The sequence below is a fragment of the Lissotriton helveticus genome, chromosome 7, assembly GCF_964261635.1.
Source record: "Lissotriton helveticus chromosome 7, aLisHel1.1, whole genome shotgun sequence".
In the NCBI taxonomy this organism is placed as follows: domain Eukaryota; kingdom Metazoa; phylum Chordata; class Amphibia; order Caudata; family Salamandridae; genus Lissotriton; species Lissotriton helveticus.
This window is the reverse complement of record NC_136068.1, coordinates 1,842,052,735-1,842,068,329: the sequence shown is the minus strand read 5'-3', so window position 1 is coordinate 1,842,068,329 and position 15,595 is coordinate 1,842,052,735. Positions and strand designations below refer to the sequence as shown.

Sequence of the window (15,595 nt, the reverse complement as noted above, 5' to 3'; positions counted from 1 at the left end):
TTCATGGGGGAATGCACTTTTGATCAGATGGTCGTACACAATGCTGTACACTTTTCCACCACTCCTGATCCCGGCGGTCATACAGAAGTTTTACAGGACCAACACCAGAATGATCCTGATGGCACCAGAGTGGCCGCGCCAGTGGTGGTATCCGGACCTCCTGCAGATGTCCGAAGCGCCACACCGGAGGCTGCCCTGCTGCCTGGACTTGCTGACCAAGAATGAGGGGAGAGTATTTCATCCCAACCTCTCGTCCCTGCGATTGACTGCATGGCTCCTGAAGTCATCCAGTACGGACACTTAGACCTCTCTGCCGACTGTATAAACATTCTCAAGGAAGCAAAGAGACCCTCCACCAGGAAGTCTTATGCTTTCAAGTGGAAGAGATTCTACATGTGGAGTAAGGACAATGCTTTTGATCCGACTAAGGGTCAGGAGCAGGTGATCCTTCCCTACTTGTTATACTTGGCAAAGTCAGGCCTGCAATATCCCTCCATCAGCATTCACCTAGCTGCTATTACAGCTTACAGAAAGTCCCCTACCCAGGGTTCATTCTTTCAAATGCCAGTGGTCAAGGACGTTCTGGAGGGACTCAGGAAGGTTTATCCCCCAGTGAGATCTCCTTCTCCTCCTTGGGAGCTTAACATTGTTCTTACTAAACTGATGGGTGTTCCTTTCGAGCCTATTCATAAGGCGTCTTTGCAGCATTTGACCTGGAAGGCTGCTTTTTTAGTAGCCATCACTTCAGCCCGCGGGGTGAGTGAGATTCAGGCGCTGTGCTATAAGGAACCTTATACTGCATTTCATGCCAATAGGGTGGTGCTACGTACACATCCGAGCTTCCTTCCTAAGGTGGTCTCGGATTTTTACCTCAATCAAGTTATTACTCTGCCCACCTTCTTTCCTAAAACATCATCTCCCCCTGAGAGATCATTACACTCTTTAGATCTCCGGAGAGTATTGAAGTTTTACCTTGCCAAAACTCACAGACTTAAGAAATCTGACTGGCTCTTTGTCAACTACGGTTCCACTAACACCGGTCTAGCTGCATCTGAAAGCTATTTCTCAATGGATTGTCTCTTGTATAGCTTTATCTTACCAGTTAGCTAACAAGACCTTACAAGGCAGACCTAAAGCGCACTCTACCAGAGGGAAAGCTCTCCTTCGCAACGTTCCTATGTCTGAAATCTGCAAGGCAGCCACATGGCAATCAGTGCATACCTTCACACGCCATTACTGTCTAGATTTTGTTGCTCAAGCCGATGTTTGTTAATTGCATTTCTACTGAGGTGTCTGTACATAATACACTGTCAAAAAGAACAGACCTAACTGTTACCTGTGGTGCATCATGGGAGCAGAGGGTCTCCTGCAGATCTTAAAAGGCACGGTAGCCTAACCCTTGGAAGCCTTAAAGGCAAGGAGTCAGTTTTTTCTGTGTTTCATTATTCTGCTATGCAGCCTACAGGCAACTGCCTGCAATTACAAGCTTTCCTTAAGGCAATAAAGCTTTGTTGTATGACAATTTCTCAGTGCTTCCTCTTTTCCTTAAAGGCTAGGAGGGTATTTTTCTTACAATGCAAACATATGTAATTTCAGCATTTTTGCCATGTTGGAAACATTTTAGGTTGCATGTATATGTTTTCACATATGTATATATAATATATATATATATATATATATATATATATATATATATATATATATATATATATATATATATATCCACACGACAGGGAGCACCAAGCTAAGAGAGGCCACAGGAAGCAAAAGTGAAGTTCATATCATTTTAATTTGATCAGCAGCTTGCAAGCAGTACTCGACCTGACTGAAGCATCTCTGTTCATGGCCAGACGCGTTTCAGGATTCATTTCCTTTCATCAGTGGCTTAGCAGAAAAATGTTCAGCTGCTCACGCATTTTAATTAATCCAAACACCCGCCCTGGTAGGCGTGGCTGTCAGCACAGCCTCCTGGTGCTTGTAGTTCCATAAAGTATTGCCACAGTGGGTGCGCTGTTCATTTCTCATATCTTGCAAAATTAATAATCCCTTTTGGGTAGATGCTTCTTTCAAGGCGCTGTGACTGCCCTGCTTTTCAGCCGATGATCGAACTTGGTGTAAATCACAGCCCTGAACTGTGACTTTACATCTCTTCCTCTCGGTTACTCCAGCTCCCAATTGAGGCTGGAATGAGCCTGCAAGCCCAGCAGTGAGCCCCTCTCCACGACCGTGCCAGGCCGTAAATTATCCACACGACAGGGAGCACCAAGCTAAGAGAGGCCACAGGAAGCAAAAGTGAAGTTCATATCATTTTAATTTGATCAGCAGCTTGCAAGCAGTACTCGACCTGACTGAAGCATCTCTGTTCATGGCCAGACGCGTTTCAGGATTCATTTCCTTTCATCAGTGGCTTAGCAGAAAAATGTTCAGCTGCTCACGCATTTTAATTAATCCAAACACCCGCCCTGGTAGGCGTGGCTGTCAGCACAGCCTCCTGGTGCTTGTAGTTCCATAAAGTATTGCCACAGTGGGTGCGCTGTTCATTTCTCATATCTTGCAAAATTAATAATCCCTTTTGGGTAGATGCTTCTTTCAAGGCGCTGTGACTGCCCTGCTTTTCAGCCGATGATCGAACTTGGTGTAAATCACAGCCCTGAACTGTGACTTTACATCTCTTCCTCTCGGTTACTCCAGCTCCCAATTGAGGCTGGAATGAGCCTGCAAGCCCAGCAGTGAGCCCCTCTCCACGACCGTGCCAGGCCGTAAATTATCCACACGACAGGGAGCACCAAGCTAAGAGAGGCCACAGGAAGCAAAAGTGAAGTTCATATCATTTTAATTTGATCAGCAGCTTGCAAGCAGTACTCGACCTGACTGAAGCATCTCTGTTCATGGCCAGACGCGTTTCAGGATTCATTTCCTTTCATCAGTGGCTTAGCAGAAAAATGTTCAGCTGCTCACGCATTTTAATTAATCCAAACACCCGCCCTGGTAGGCGTGGCTGTCAGCACAGCCTCCTGGTGCTTGTAGTTCCATAAAGTATTGCCACAGTGGGTGCGCTGTTCATTTCTCATATCTTGCAAAATTAATAATCCCTTTTGGGTAGATGCTTCTTTCAAGGCGCTGTGACTGCCCTGCTTTTCAGCCGATGATCGAACTTGGTGTAAATCACAGCCCTGAACTGTGACTTTACATCTCTTCCTCTCGGTTACTCCAGCTCCCAATTGAGGCTGGAATGAGCCTGCAAGCCCAGCAGTGAGCCCCTCTCCACGACCGTGCCAGGCCGTAAATTATCCACACGACAGGGAGCACCAAGCTAAGAGAGGCCACAGGAAGCAAAAGTGAAGTTCATATCATTTTAATTTGATCAGCAGCTTGCAAGCAGTACTCGACCTGACTGAAGCATCTCTGTTCATAGCCAGACGCGTTTCAGGATTCATTTCCTTTCATCAGTGGCTTAGCAGAAAAATGTTCAGGTGCTCACGCATTTGAATTAATCCAAACACCCGCCCTGGTAGGCGTGGCTGTCAGCACAGCCTCCTGGTGCTTGTAGTTCCATAAAGTATTGCCACAGTGGGTGCGCTGTTCATTTCTCATATCTTGCAAAATTAATAATCCCTTTTGGGTAGATGCTTCTTTCAAGGCGCTGTGACTGCCCTGCTTTTCAGCCGATGATCGAACTTGGTGTAAATCACAGCCCTGAACTGTGACTTTACATCTCTTCCTCTCGGTTACTCCAGCTCCCAATTGAGGCTGGAATGAGCCTGCAAGCCCAGCAGTGAGCCCCTCTCCACGACCGTGCCAGGCCGTAAATTATCCACACGACAGGGAGCACCAAGCTAAGAGAGGCCACAGGAAGCAAAAGTGAAGTTCATATCATTTTAATTTGATCAGCAGCTTGCAAGCAGTACTCGACCTGACTGAAGCATCTCTGTTCATGGCCAGACGCGTTTCAGGATTCATTTCCTTTCATCAGTGGCTTAGCAGAAAAATGTTCAGCTGCTCACGCATTTTAATTAATCCAAACACCCGCCCTGGTAGGCGTGGCTGTCAGCACAGCCTCCTGGTGCTTGTAGTTCCATAAAGTATTGCCACAGTGGGTGCGCTGTTCATTTCTCATATCTTGCAAAATTAATAATCCCTTTTGGGTAGATGCTTCTTTCAAGGCGCTGTGACTGCCCTGCTTTTCAGCCGATGATCTAACTTGGTGTAAATCACAGCCCTGAACTGTGACTTTACATCTCTTCCTCTCGGTTACTCCAGCTCCCAATTGAGGCTGGAATGAGCCTGCAAGCCCAGCAGTGAGCCCCTCTCCACGACCGTGCCAGGCCGTAAGTTATCCACACGACATTTTTCTGCTAAGCCACTGATGAAAGGAAATGAATCCTGAAACGCGTCTGGCCATGAACAGAGATGCTTCAGTCAGGTCGAGTACTGCTTGCAAGCTGCTGATCAAATTAAAATGATATGAACTTCACTTTTGCTTCCTGTGGCCTCTCTTAGCTTGGTGCTCCCTGTCGTGTGGATAATTTACGGCCTGGCACGGTCGTGGAGAGGGGCTCACTGCTGGGCTTGCAGGCTCATTCCAGCCTCAATTGGGAGCTGGAGTAACCGAGAGGAAGAGATGTAAAGTCACAGTTCAGGGCTGTGATTTACACCAAGTTCGATCATCGGCTGAAAAGCAGGGCAGTCACAGCGCCTTGAAAGAAGCATCTACCCAAAAGGGATTATTAATTTTGCAAGATATGAGAAATGAACAGCGCACCCACTGTGGCAATACTTTATGGAACTACAAGCACCAGGAGGCTGTGCTGACAGCCACGCCTACCAGGGCGGGTGTTTGGATTAATTAAAATGCGTGAGCAGCTGAACATTTTTCTGCTAAGCCACTGATGAAAGGAAATGAATCCTGAAACGCGTCTGGCCATGAACAGAGATGCTTCAGTCAGGTCGAGTACTGCTTGCAAGCTGCTGATCAAATTAAAATGATATGAACTTCACTTTTGCTTCCTGTGGCCTCTCTTAGCTTGGTGCTCCCTGTCGTGTGGATAATTTACGGCCTGGCACGGTCGTGGAGAGGGGCTCACTGCTGGGCTTGCAGGCTCATTCCAGCCTCAATTGGGAGCTGGAGTAACCGAGAGGAAGAGATGTAAAGTCACAGTTCAGGACTGTGATTTACACCAAGTTCGATCATCGGCTGAAAAGCAGGGCAGTCACAGCGCCTTGAAAGAAGCATCTACCCAAAAGGGATTATTAATTTTGCAAGATATGAGAAATGAACAGCGCACCCACTGTGGCAATACTTTATGGAACTACAAGCACCAGGAGGCTGTGCTGACAGCCACGCCTACCAGGCCGGGTGTTTGGATTAATTAAAATGCGTGAGCAGCTGAACATTTTTCTGCTAAGCCACTGATGAAAGGAAATGAATCCTGAAACGCGTCTGGCCATGAACAGAGATGCTTCAGTCAGGTCGAGTACTGCTTGCAAGCTGCTGATCAAATTAAAATGATATGAACTTCACTTTTGCTTCCTGTGGCCTCTCTTAGCTTGGTGCTCCCTGTCGTGTGGATAATTTACGGCCTGGCACGGTCGTGGAGAGGGGCTCACTGCTGGGCTTGCAGGCTCATTCCAGCCTCAATTGGGAGCTGGAGTAACCGAGAGGAAGAGATGTAAAGTCACAGTTCAGGGCTGTGATTTACACCAAGTTCGATCATCGGCTGAAAAGCAGGGCAGTCACAGCGCCTTGAAAGAAGCATCTACCCAAAAGGGATTATTAATTTTGCAAGATATGAGAAATGAACAGCGCACCCACTGTGGCAATACTTTATGGAACTACAAGCACCAGGAGGCTGTGCTGACAGCCACGCCTACCAGGGCGGGTGTTTGGATTAATTAAAATGCGTGAGCAGCTGAACATTTTTCTGCTAAGCCACTGATGAAAGGAAATGAATCCTGAAACGCGTCTGGCCATGAACAGAGATGCTTCAGTCAGGTCGAGTACTGCTTGCAAGCTGCTGATCAAATTAAAATGATATGAACTTCACTTTTGCTTCCTGTGGCCTCTCTTAGCTTGGTGATCCCTGTCGTGTGGATATATATATATATATATATATATATATATATATATATATATATGTGTGTGTGTGTGTGTGTTTTCTATATGCACCGAGATCCCGCACATGGGCGGGGATTATTCATAGATTATTACTTTAATGAGTATACCCCTGGATGAGAACTAGGATTACAGGTAAGTAACTAATCCTTCTCTTGGGCCCATTCATAGTCACCTGCTCAGTGCAGAGCCCAAAGCCGGTTTTATGTGCTTGAACTGTTTAAAGTGCAACCATTAAACCTGGTATTGCTTCTGGTTAAACCAGAGTTGTGCTGTCTAGATTTACAGTGAGCGGTATTTGTCTCTTTCTGTTCAGAGTTGTGCTGTCTAAAATCAGGCACTAATGTGGAGATATATCAGATTAAATGAAAGCACTTAAAAATGCAAGTGTATATAAACAAGTGCTCGGCTCTGCACTGAGCCAGAGAAGCGATTTTGTACTGCCCCTTTTGTTTTCTTGTGGTGGCGCCGCACAAGGGGATATGGTGGTAACCTGTTTTTTCTGCCAGCGCAAAGAAGCCTTTGGGCGTTCGACTGTGCTTTATAAATACGAACTCCAAACAGGCTTCGCTATCAAAGTTTCTGGTCTCATAACATTGTAAGTAGCACTTTCACAGGGCTACATGTACTCTCTTCAGAGGGATGAAAGACCCAAATCAGGCCGGTCAGTAGCCAACCCTGTCACCCACAAGCCAGACACAGATTTCAGCAGTGAGCAAATATGTCCACCTTTTGAAAACCTAGAACACGCTATTCATCTGTTTTTTATTACTCAATAATTGAAATTCCCAGTAACAATTCATTCAATTTCTTCTTTCAGCAGGAGCTGATCCTATGCCATCTTTACCTCTGAAGTGGCAACAGCGTGGACGGAAGTGCTATTACTTCCCAGTAAGAACAGATGTGAAGAACTGGAACGCGAGCCAGAAAGACTGCTCCTCCAGGGGCTCCCACCTGGTGGTGATAGAGGACAAGGCAGAGCTGGTAAGGCATCTGTAGTGATCACTCCACGCAGGTAGATGATATTCAGGAGGATTTATTCAAGTTAGTTGGGAGATCAGTAGTACAGTTGTATTCAGACTCACCAGGACTAGCCAGCAAGGCGCTCAGCCCTTCTCCAACTGTGCATTTCATACATCAACATTCTATGTTACATCATCTCAACAGGATTCCACTGGAGGAGCAGTGGATAACATGTAAAGCATAATAACCAAGATACTACATATCCTCCTTTCTTCCAAAAGAAAACAGAAGAGAGGAAAATATAATCAGATGTAGAAGCTAGTAGAAAGAAATAGAGAGGAGAGTACTAGAGAGAAACAAAGCAAAAGTAGAGACAAAGAAAGCAACCAAAAATCTTAAAGAAACAGATAAACACAACCTGTTTCCCATCCTCCTTTCTAATAAATGAGACAAAGAAATACAGAGAAGAAAAATAAACCATCAATGAGTACTCTCCGTACACCAACTGGCCAGGTAAGTATGCGAGAGAGTAATCCACATCAGGAGAGAAGAAAATTACAGAGAAGAATAGAAATACAATATAAAACTCCTTCTTCTCCATACTATTATAAAAATTTGAGTTTTAAATAAAATAGAAGAGTATTGGGCTACAGTGTTGTGAAAGAAAAAGAAAATAGAATAGAGAAACGCCCAGTCTATAGTGGACCAATGCCCTTTAGTTAATGGGTAAGAACCAAAACTATACACCCATGTGGGTAACAAATGAACGTGCAGAGGTAACAACAAGAGAAAATCAAACTAATGTGCACAGTAGAATAAAACAAACAACCTACACGAGACACCTTAAGTAAGGTAAGAGCGGCACTGTAGTGAAGGTTTGTAAATGTAATGACAAGTGTAATGTCATGTCCGTAAGGACGCACTTCGAAAGGAGGTACAATCTTATGCACAAGACGATGGGGAGACCCAACAAACATACCTCCGCGTGGTCAAGAGAAGTGCATTGTGGATGAGTGATAGAAACCACGCAACGTGTGAACCTAGAGAGGTGTGCACTGAAACAAAAGAAACGACTACCTCGTGGAGAGGTAAGAACAATGTGCACAGTAATGACGGAACTAAAAATCCCTGTGAAACACCTCGTGGTGAGGTAAAGATTGTGCACTGTGTGAAGGTAAAACTATCAGGCACCCTATGTAGGGTAAAATGTAAATCTAAACATTGTGCACTGTGAAGGTAACGCACATGTACACTGTACAACACTAAAAATATTGTGCCCCATACAGAAGAGACGACACCCAATGAGATAAAAACCAAGTGCACTGTGCCAATAAACTGTGTAATTAGAGTATAACCAGAAGAAATATGTTACCATAATAAACATGGCATCTATATAAAAAAGCACACATTTCTTAAGGAATAAAGCCACAACTGCTTGGTAAGAACATTAAACAGAAAAATTATTTATGTTGTTTAACCAAGATCAAAGGTGTGCCTGTCACAGCGATGATAGACAGGTGACAGTTCTTGAAGACGTGCATGCATGAAGGTACTCTGCAAGAGAAAAAATGCCGGAAAAAAGCAGAGCACTTGACAGCAGAAAAAACAAGTACTTTGAAGCAGCCATAATACCCATCGAAGATGAAACAAGGCACGTAGACAACAAAAAAACAATCCACCGCAAAGAATGTAAGCAATGGTCGGTAAATGGACAAGAAGGACTTGCTTCCCAAACGTTGAGACTGAAGAAAAGTCATAGTGACAAAATCTTGTGTCGAGTGTTGAGCGACTTGAATGAAGAAGACACTTCTCGAGCGTTGGAGCAGTTGAGAGCTAGAGCAGCAAACCACATGTTGAAAAAAAAAACCTTGACATTGTGACATAGCTGATGACGAGCTGATCTTAAAAAAAACTTTATTTGATGAACAATGGTTGGCAGATTGCTGGAAGGCACCGTCAGCAGACAATAATAGGCAATGTAAAATGCATGTATACGCCAACTCCAAGATGGCGAGTGCACAGGAGACACAAGCCGAGTGGCTCACAGAGCTCTCCTGCTGCCAAAACGTACATATGCAGCATCAAACACCAGAGAGGCCAAAGATGTCATGAAAAGCTCAGGAGAAACTCTGCACGGCACCATGCTTAATGTAAGAACGGGCGCTGAACATGGCGCACGTTGTTATTTAAAACAGGGCGGTTGAACTTCCAAATTTGGAGGGAAGAGCTGGGGCCCAAAATATGAGTAAAAGAAAGGTGAGGACACTCACCGTACACACGAGGTCCCAGCGCCACACAAATGTGCAAAAGTCATTAAAAGTGATGCGTGCTGCATCCCTCACAAGAAACAGTACTACCAATATACCAGACAAAATCTTCATGGCATTGCGCAGGCTCAAAGGCAGTTCAGCTCCTCCGATGAAGAACTGTGTCCCTGATGTGCCCACATCTGGAAATAAATACCTTGCGCAGCTTGTAGAAACCTTCAACCAGACCAAATAACAGAGAAAAACAGAAGGGGGATCAGGCCAGTTGCGTCTCTGTGAAAGTTGTATCTGAAGAGGCTGATTATAGTATGGCAGGCTCCTAGGGATGCTTAACACAAAGATGACGATCCCAGTGTGAAAAGGCATTGGTGAGGGAAAGCTTGTATGAAGAACGAAAGCTTCTTGTTCTGGATGCACACTTGAACCTTCACAGAGCACAAGAGAATACTGTAGAAACTGTAGGAACAGCATGTAAAATTGTCACTTGTTAGTTGAAACGCTGTCCAGCATGTAAACTGTCACTTGATGTTGGTATAGATGAACTTGTTCTTGGGTACCTTAGAACACCTTTTCCTTGCTTGTTGAGGTGCTGCATGCGTAGCAAGGACAGACCTTTTAAGACGCTGTAGGAACTGCAGGCAGAGAATTAGTGCATAGATGCATTAACCGAAATTGCTATCACAATAGCGGTGAAACCGCCTTTGCGAATCTTTAATAGCGATGTTCCACTGATTCTGCAAATTAAATTCCGAACTCGCAAAATATTCGCAAATCCAATTAATCAAAAATCGCAAATTGCAAAAAACACCAAAATCGCTATTAGCGAGGCGCAATTTAAGGAGAAGTCAAGCCAGGTGGTAACCATAAAGTTCAATTGAAAAAAAAACCTAACAAGATACAGGTGCAGGGTAAAACAAACACACTTAAGGAGACACAGTAGGAACATGAGTACATTCACAATGCCAGGACTCTACATCGTGGCAAGGCGGCGAAGGCTCCAGGCTGCAGCCCGGAACCGACGCAGGATCCAGGAGTGCATCTTCCGGCTGTGGATCACACTCCTGGGCCAGACTGAAGAGGAGATCTACTCCAAATACAGGCTGAATGGGGCAATTATAACCAAGCTCATCAGAGACCTTAATCCCCTGATGCAGCACCCAACAAGGAGGACCAATGCCGTGCCCACCCATGTCCAGGTCCTGTTCTGCCTCCACCTCCTGGCCTCCGGGAGCTTCCAGGGGATAGTCGCATATGCACGGGGGATCTCACAGAGCACCCTGTCACGCTGCCTACGGAGTTTCCTGGACGCCATGCTGAGCCGGATACACCACTACATCACCTTCCCTACAGCCCAACAGGACTTAACCCAAACAAAACTGGACTTTTACCACACCGCCCAATTCCCCCATGTAATTGGCTGCATTGACTGTACCCACATCCACATCTGTCTGCCTGCTGAGACAGAATACATGTACCGGAACCGTAAGTCCTACCACTCACTAAACATTCAGATGGTCTGCAATGCGAAGACCATAATCACTGACATTGTGGCCCAATACCCGGGGAGCACACATGACTCGTTTATCTTCAGGCACAGCGGCATACACACCCGCTTGGCCAGGGGTGACTTTGGCGAAGGACATCTCCTAGGTAAGTACACATGCCCACATGCAGTATGTCGAGACAATGAAGCTGCGCATAACAGGCACTGACCCTCTGCTCCTACCCTTCAGGTGACAGCGCCTATGGCCTCCGTGAGTACCTCCTCACCCCATACCTGAACCCTGCGACACCACAGAAACGGTGTTACAATGCTGCGCACATTCACACAACAAACGTAATAGAGCCGACATTTGGGATGTTAAAGAGCCGATTCCGCATCCTACACAAGACTGGTGGGGCCCTCAAATACCAGCCTGAGGTCTGCTGCCGCATTGTGGCCGTGTGTGCCATACTCCACAATATTGCCACCAACCGGAGGATACCTGTGGAGATCTCTGGTAGTGAGTCGGAGGGGGACAACCGGTCACCTGCACATGTGCATCATGCACGCGGGGAGAATCCTGCAGAAGGACACAGGCGCCACAACAACATCACAATGAACTATTTCTAGTGCACCCATACCCCTCACACAACACTGCACTCATGCATGCCACATGAAAAATGATATGAGAAAGATTTGTTTTCAGAATAAATTGTTATTATTATTCACAACAAGATGTTGAAGTTAACTGTGTTTTAAACAAAATTATAACTGTATTACATCATACAGCCTCTTGTATGTAGAGCAGGCGTGCTTGTTACTTAAGCCTGGCACTGCTGCTTATGTTCTGCCATTCACTGGCGCCTCCTGCCTGACGCACCTTGTCGCCTCTCCAGCTATACGTTGGGAGTGTCCGGCCGTGATGCTGCACTGGGCCTGGTACTGCGGCGCCTCTCTGGTATCACTGGCACAGACAGGCTGCTCAGGCTTGATGTGCCCTCACTGGCATCATCACCCCCCCTTGCATGGCCATGGCCACACACCTGTTGCTGTTGTACTGCGGTTGTGACCTGCTCCAGGGCCTTTGCCACGTCTTGGCAGCATTGCACCATTTGGATCTGCATGGCCAATGAACACCGGGACAGTTGGGAGGTTGGAGCGGGTATATGCTGAGAGCCGGGTCAGCAGCTGGCGGTGGCGTCGGCGGGTGATGTCCTGCTGCGCAACCATCAGTTGGCTGTTTTCCTTTACTGCAGCCGTTAACTCCTGCACACTCTCAGTGAGCTGGTTCATGTTGCGTGCAGTCTTGTACAACTGCAGCTGCATGGCTGCCATGTGCTGTGCCTGCTTGCGGTGCACAGCCAGCATCCGTGCTTCAATCCATAGCTCGAGATCTTGGGCCTGTTGCTCCCTGTCAGCTCTTGTGGCCAAGGTGCGCTGCTGCCTCACCCGTCCGCTTGCTGGCGAACGCACAGTGGCTGTGCGGCGTATCTGCCTCCTGGGTGGTGGTGGGGCCTGTTCTACTGCCATGCGTGATGCCTGGGGTGGTTGCAATCCTCCTGTGGCTGCTGGGAAGGTGGTGGTACTGGTGCAGGTGCAGGTGCCTGTGACGGTCCAGGTTGTGGGGCTGGATGGCTCTCTCCCTCCGTCTCCTCTGGGGTCTCCTTGATGTGGAGTACCTCACTATCTGTGGTTTCTGCATCTGCAATGTGAATGGGTGCATTATTAATTATATGGATCTTGCACATGGGATGTTGAAACATGCATGCATGCTTGCATTCCCTGACTGGCTTTAGGGATATGTTTCACTTGACAGTTCTGGCTGTATGTGTCTATCAGGGAGCATTTTCACACTACAGGTCCCACAATGCAATAGGGTGTTTCGGATGTGCAGGGACTACATTACTGGGGTTATCTAATGGGCAGCCCCAGGGGGCATGGGCATTGTTAAGGGACTGGGTCGCAGTTGCATGGCTCTTACCTTGTGATTGTTGGGTGGGTCGGGAGGTGTCCAGCTGGGTGACCCCCACACAGGCTGCAGGGTTGATGGTGTCCTCAACCAAGTCCTCCAGTGGTGTGTTGGCGGCAACTGTGGATTCTCCTCCTCCCGTGGCGAGTCTCTCCCCCAGCCTCTCAGCTATGCGTTCCTTTGCACGGCCTCTGAGGTCATACCACCTCTTCTTTAGGTCATCGATTGACCGCTGGGTCACTCCTACGGCGTTTACCTTCACCCTGATGCGCAGTCAAATGCGCCTTTTGTCAACCTCAGGCACCTTTCTGGATAGCTTCCCAAAAAGCTCATCATAGTCCTTGCTGACTCCCTCAATAAGGAACTCCAGCTCCTGTTCAGAAAATTTTATTTTCCTTTTCCGGCCAGTTTCACTGGGTCCTGCTGCTTCCTGGGACATTGTGGAATGGATTGAAGTTATGTTGTGGGGCTGCAGGGTGTGTATCCTCGAGCTCAGGGCTGTGCCTCCTCCTCTCTCCAGCTCTGTGTTCAGAGTGAGTTAGGGAACTGCCTGCTTCCTGGTTGTGATGTCATCATTGTGCTCAAAATGCGACTTCCCGTTTTTGCGATCTCGCAATTAGCGAGATCGCAATTTGCGATCTCGCAAATATCGGAATCGCTATTTCTTGTTGTGGGAACAGCCGATTCTGCGTTTTTTATGCAAATTTCGGAAATTCGCATTCGGCGATTGCGGCAGAATGCGAATCGCAAAAATTTCACGCATATTTTGATGCATCCCATTTTGCGAATTCCAAATAGCGATTCGGTATTTTTCGCTATTTGGAATTCGCAGAATGTGTGCTTAATGCATCTGGGGGTAGGCTGCTTAGAAACTGGAACTGGCACCTTTGTGTTGAGGGCAACCGGTGGGAGGTCACTGGTGGGGCTGATGTGTGCCAGTAGAAGAGTAAGTGCAGCTGTAGATTCAGAAGTAGCTTGAGGTTGAGAGTAGGAACTCAAGATGTCCTCAGAGGTAGCAGACAGAGATTCTTTGGTTCAAATCATCGCCAATAAATTGTAGTGATTACTTCATGCAGGTTGATGATATTCAGGAGGATTTATTCAAGTTAGTTGGAAGATCAGTAGTACAGTAGTATTCAGACCCACCAGAAGCAGCCAGGAAGGCTCTTCGCCCTTCTCCAACTGTGCATTTCACACACCAACATTCTATGTTACATCATCTCAAGAGCATTCCACTGGAGGAGAGTGGATAACATGTAAATCATAATAACCAAGATACTACAGCATCTGTAATACAGGAGCAGGCAGAGCTGGTAAGGTATCAGTGATACAGGAGCAAACACAGCTGGTTAGGCATCAGTGACACAGGAGCAAGCAGAGCTGGTGAGGCATCGGTAATACAGGAGCAGACAGAGCTGGTAAGGCATCAGTAATACAGGAGCCGGCAGAGCTGGTAAGGCATCATTGATAAAGGAGCAGGCAGAGCTGGTAAGGCATCAGTGGTACTGAGCCTGGCAGAACTGTTAAGACATCACTGATACAGGAGCAGACAGAGCTAGCAAGGATTCAGTGATACAGGAGGAAGGAGAGCTGGTAAGGCATCAGTGACAGAGGAGCAGGCAAAGATGGTAAGGCACCTGCGATACAGAAACAAGCACAGCTGGTAACTATTCAGTGATACAGTAGCAGGTAGGGTTGTCTGGAAATCAGTGGTAAAGGAGCAGACAAGGCTTGTAAGGCAACAGTACTCCAAGAGCAGGCAGAGCTGATAAAGCATCCAGATACAGAAGGCCGATATGTTAATTTTTTTGTTCTCAAAATTGCAATTTCTCCACCCTTCATACAAAGTGTATTAACATGCTACAGAATGGTTTTACAGCACGTAGCACCAACAACTGGGTGTGGCTCTTTGAAAACGTTACTGACAAGCAACATTATTTTAATGAACATTCGATTTTACACTGAAGTGTGGGGCACTGAAGAATGTATAGGTTGGAAACCATCCAAAGACCACAGAGTGGTAACATGTTAAAAACGCCAAGAGAAGACAGCTGAACAGAGGGTAGGGTAGAGAATTGTTGACACTGTACACTGGATGTGAGCTCTAGTAAGATAATTCACCTTATCTTAAAGGTGTGGCTTGATGTAACCCTTGACTAATGAGATGAAGGAGGCCCTTTTATTGTGTGTTGGAAAAATTGGAAAATGTTTTCAAATCATGGGAGCATTGCCCAAGCAGAAACATCTCTTGTGTGATTATTCTTTTTTTAAACCTTTTAGTGATTTTACAATTCAAACAGTACAAACAATTAGTCAACTCTTAACAAGGGTTCAGTAATCTGCAGCCATTTGAATGATCCAGAATCCAGTTGGACCTAGGTTTACCCAGATCTTGAATTATGTGCATTTACTTTTCCCCCTCTTCAATTATCTGTGGGCACAAGCACAACAGAACAAATTGTGCACTCATTCTGCGACCTGTAATCCTCTGTAACCTGTATTGCTGGCAGGGTTGACAGATTTGTCCTCCATTTCTTAAGACATCCTCTGCCCCCATAAACTTTCTTTATGGGTAGTGAATGTACGCCCAGTGGATCACTCAACCCCCATCGCTATATTACATTTTGCCACCATTGATCCCAAAACGATAAAGATTTGAGGGCAGATTTACAAGCCCCTTGCGCCTCTTTTACGGCCCCATTGCGTCACTTTTGTGGCGCAGCGGCGGCGCAAAAGATGTGCCATAGTGTGGGGTATTTACAATCTGGGAGATGCGTCACGTTGTAAAGCCCTGCGCCAGA

General features: G+C 46.5%; 1 protein-coding gene across 2 annotated transcripts in view; it reads left to right on the top strand.

The window, feature by feature from the left end:
* Positions 1-15,595, top strand: part of LOC144767757 (killer cell lectin-like receptor subfamily F member 2) — a 368,343-nt gene that overhangs the window by 204,757 nt on the left and 147,991 nt on the right. The window contains exon 4 of one of the 2 annotated variants that reach the window (XM_078651144.1): positions 6,936-7,096. In XM_078651144.1, coding sequence (XP_078507270.1) covers positions 6,936-7,096 — 161 coding nt within the window. Of the gene's footprint in view, positions 1-6,932; positions 7,097-15,595 lie in introns of both variants that reach the window. The other variant, XM_078651143.1, reaches the window with a different exon arrangement.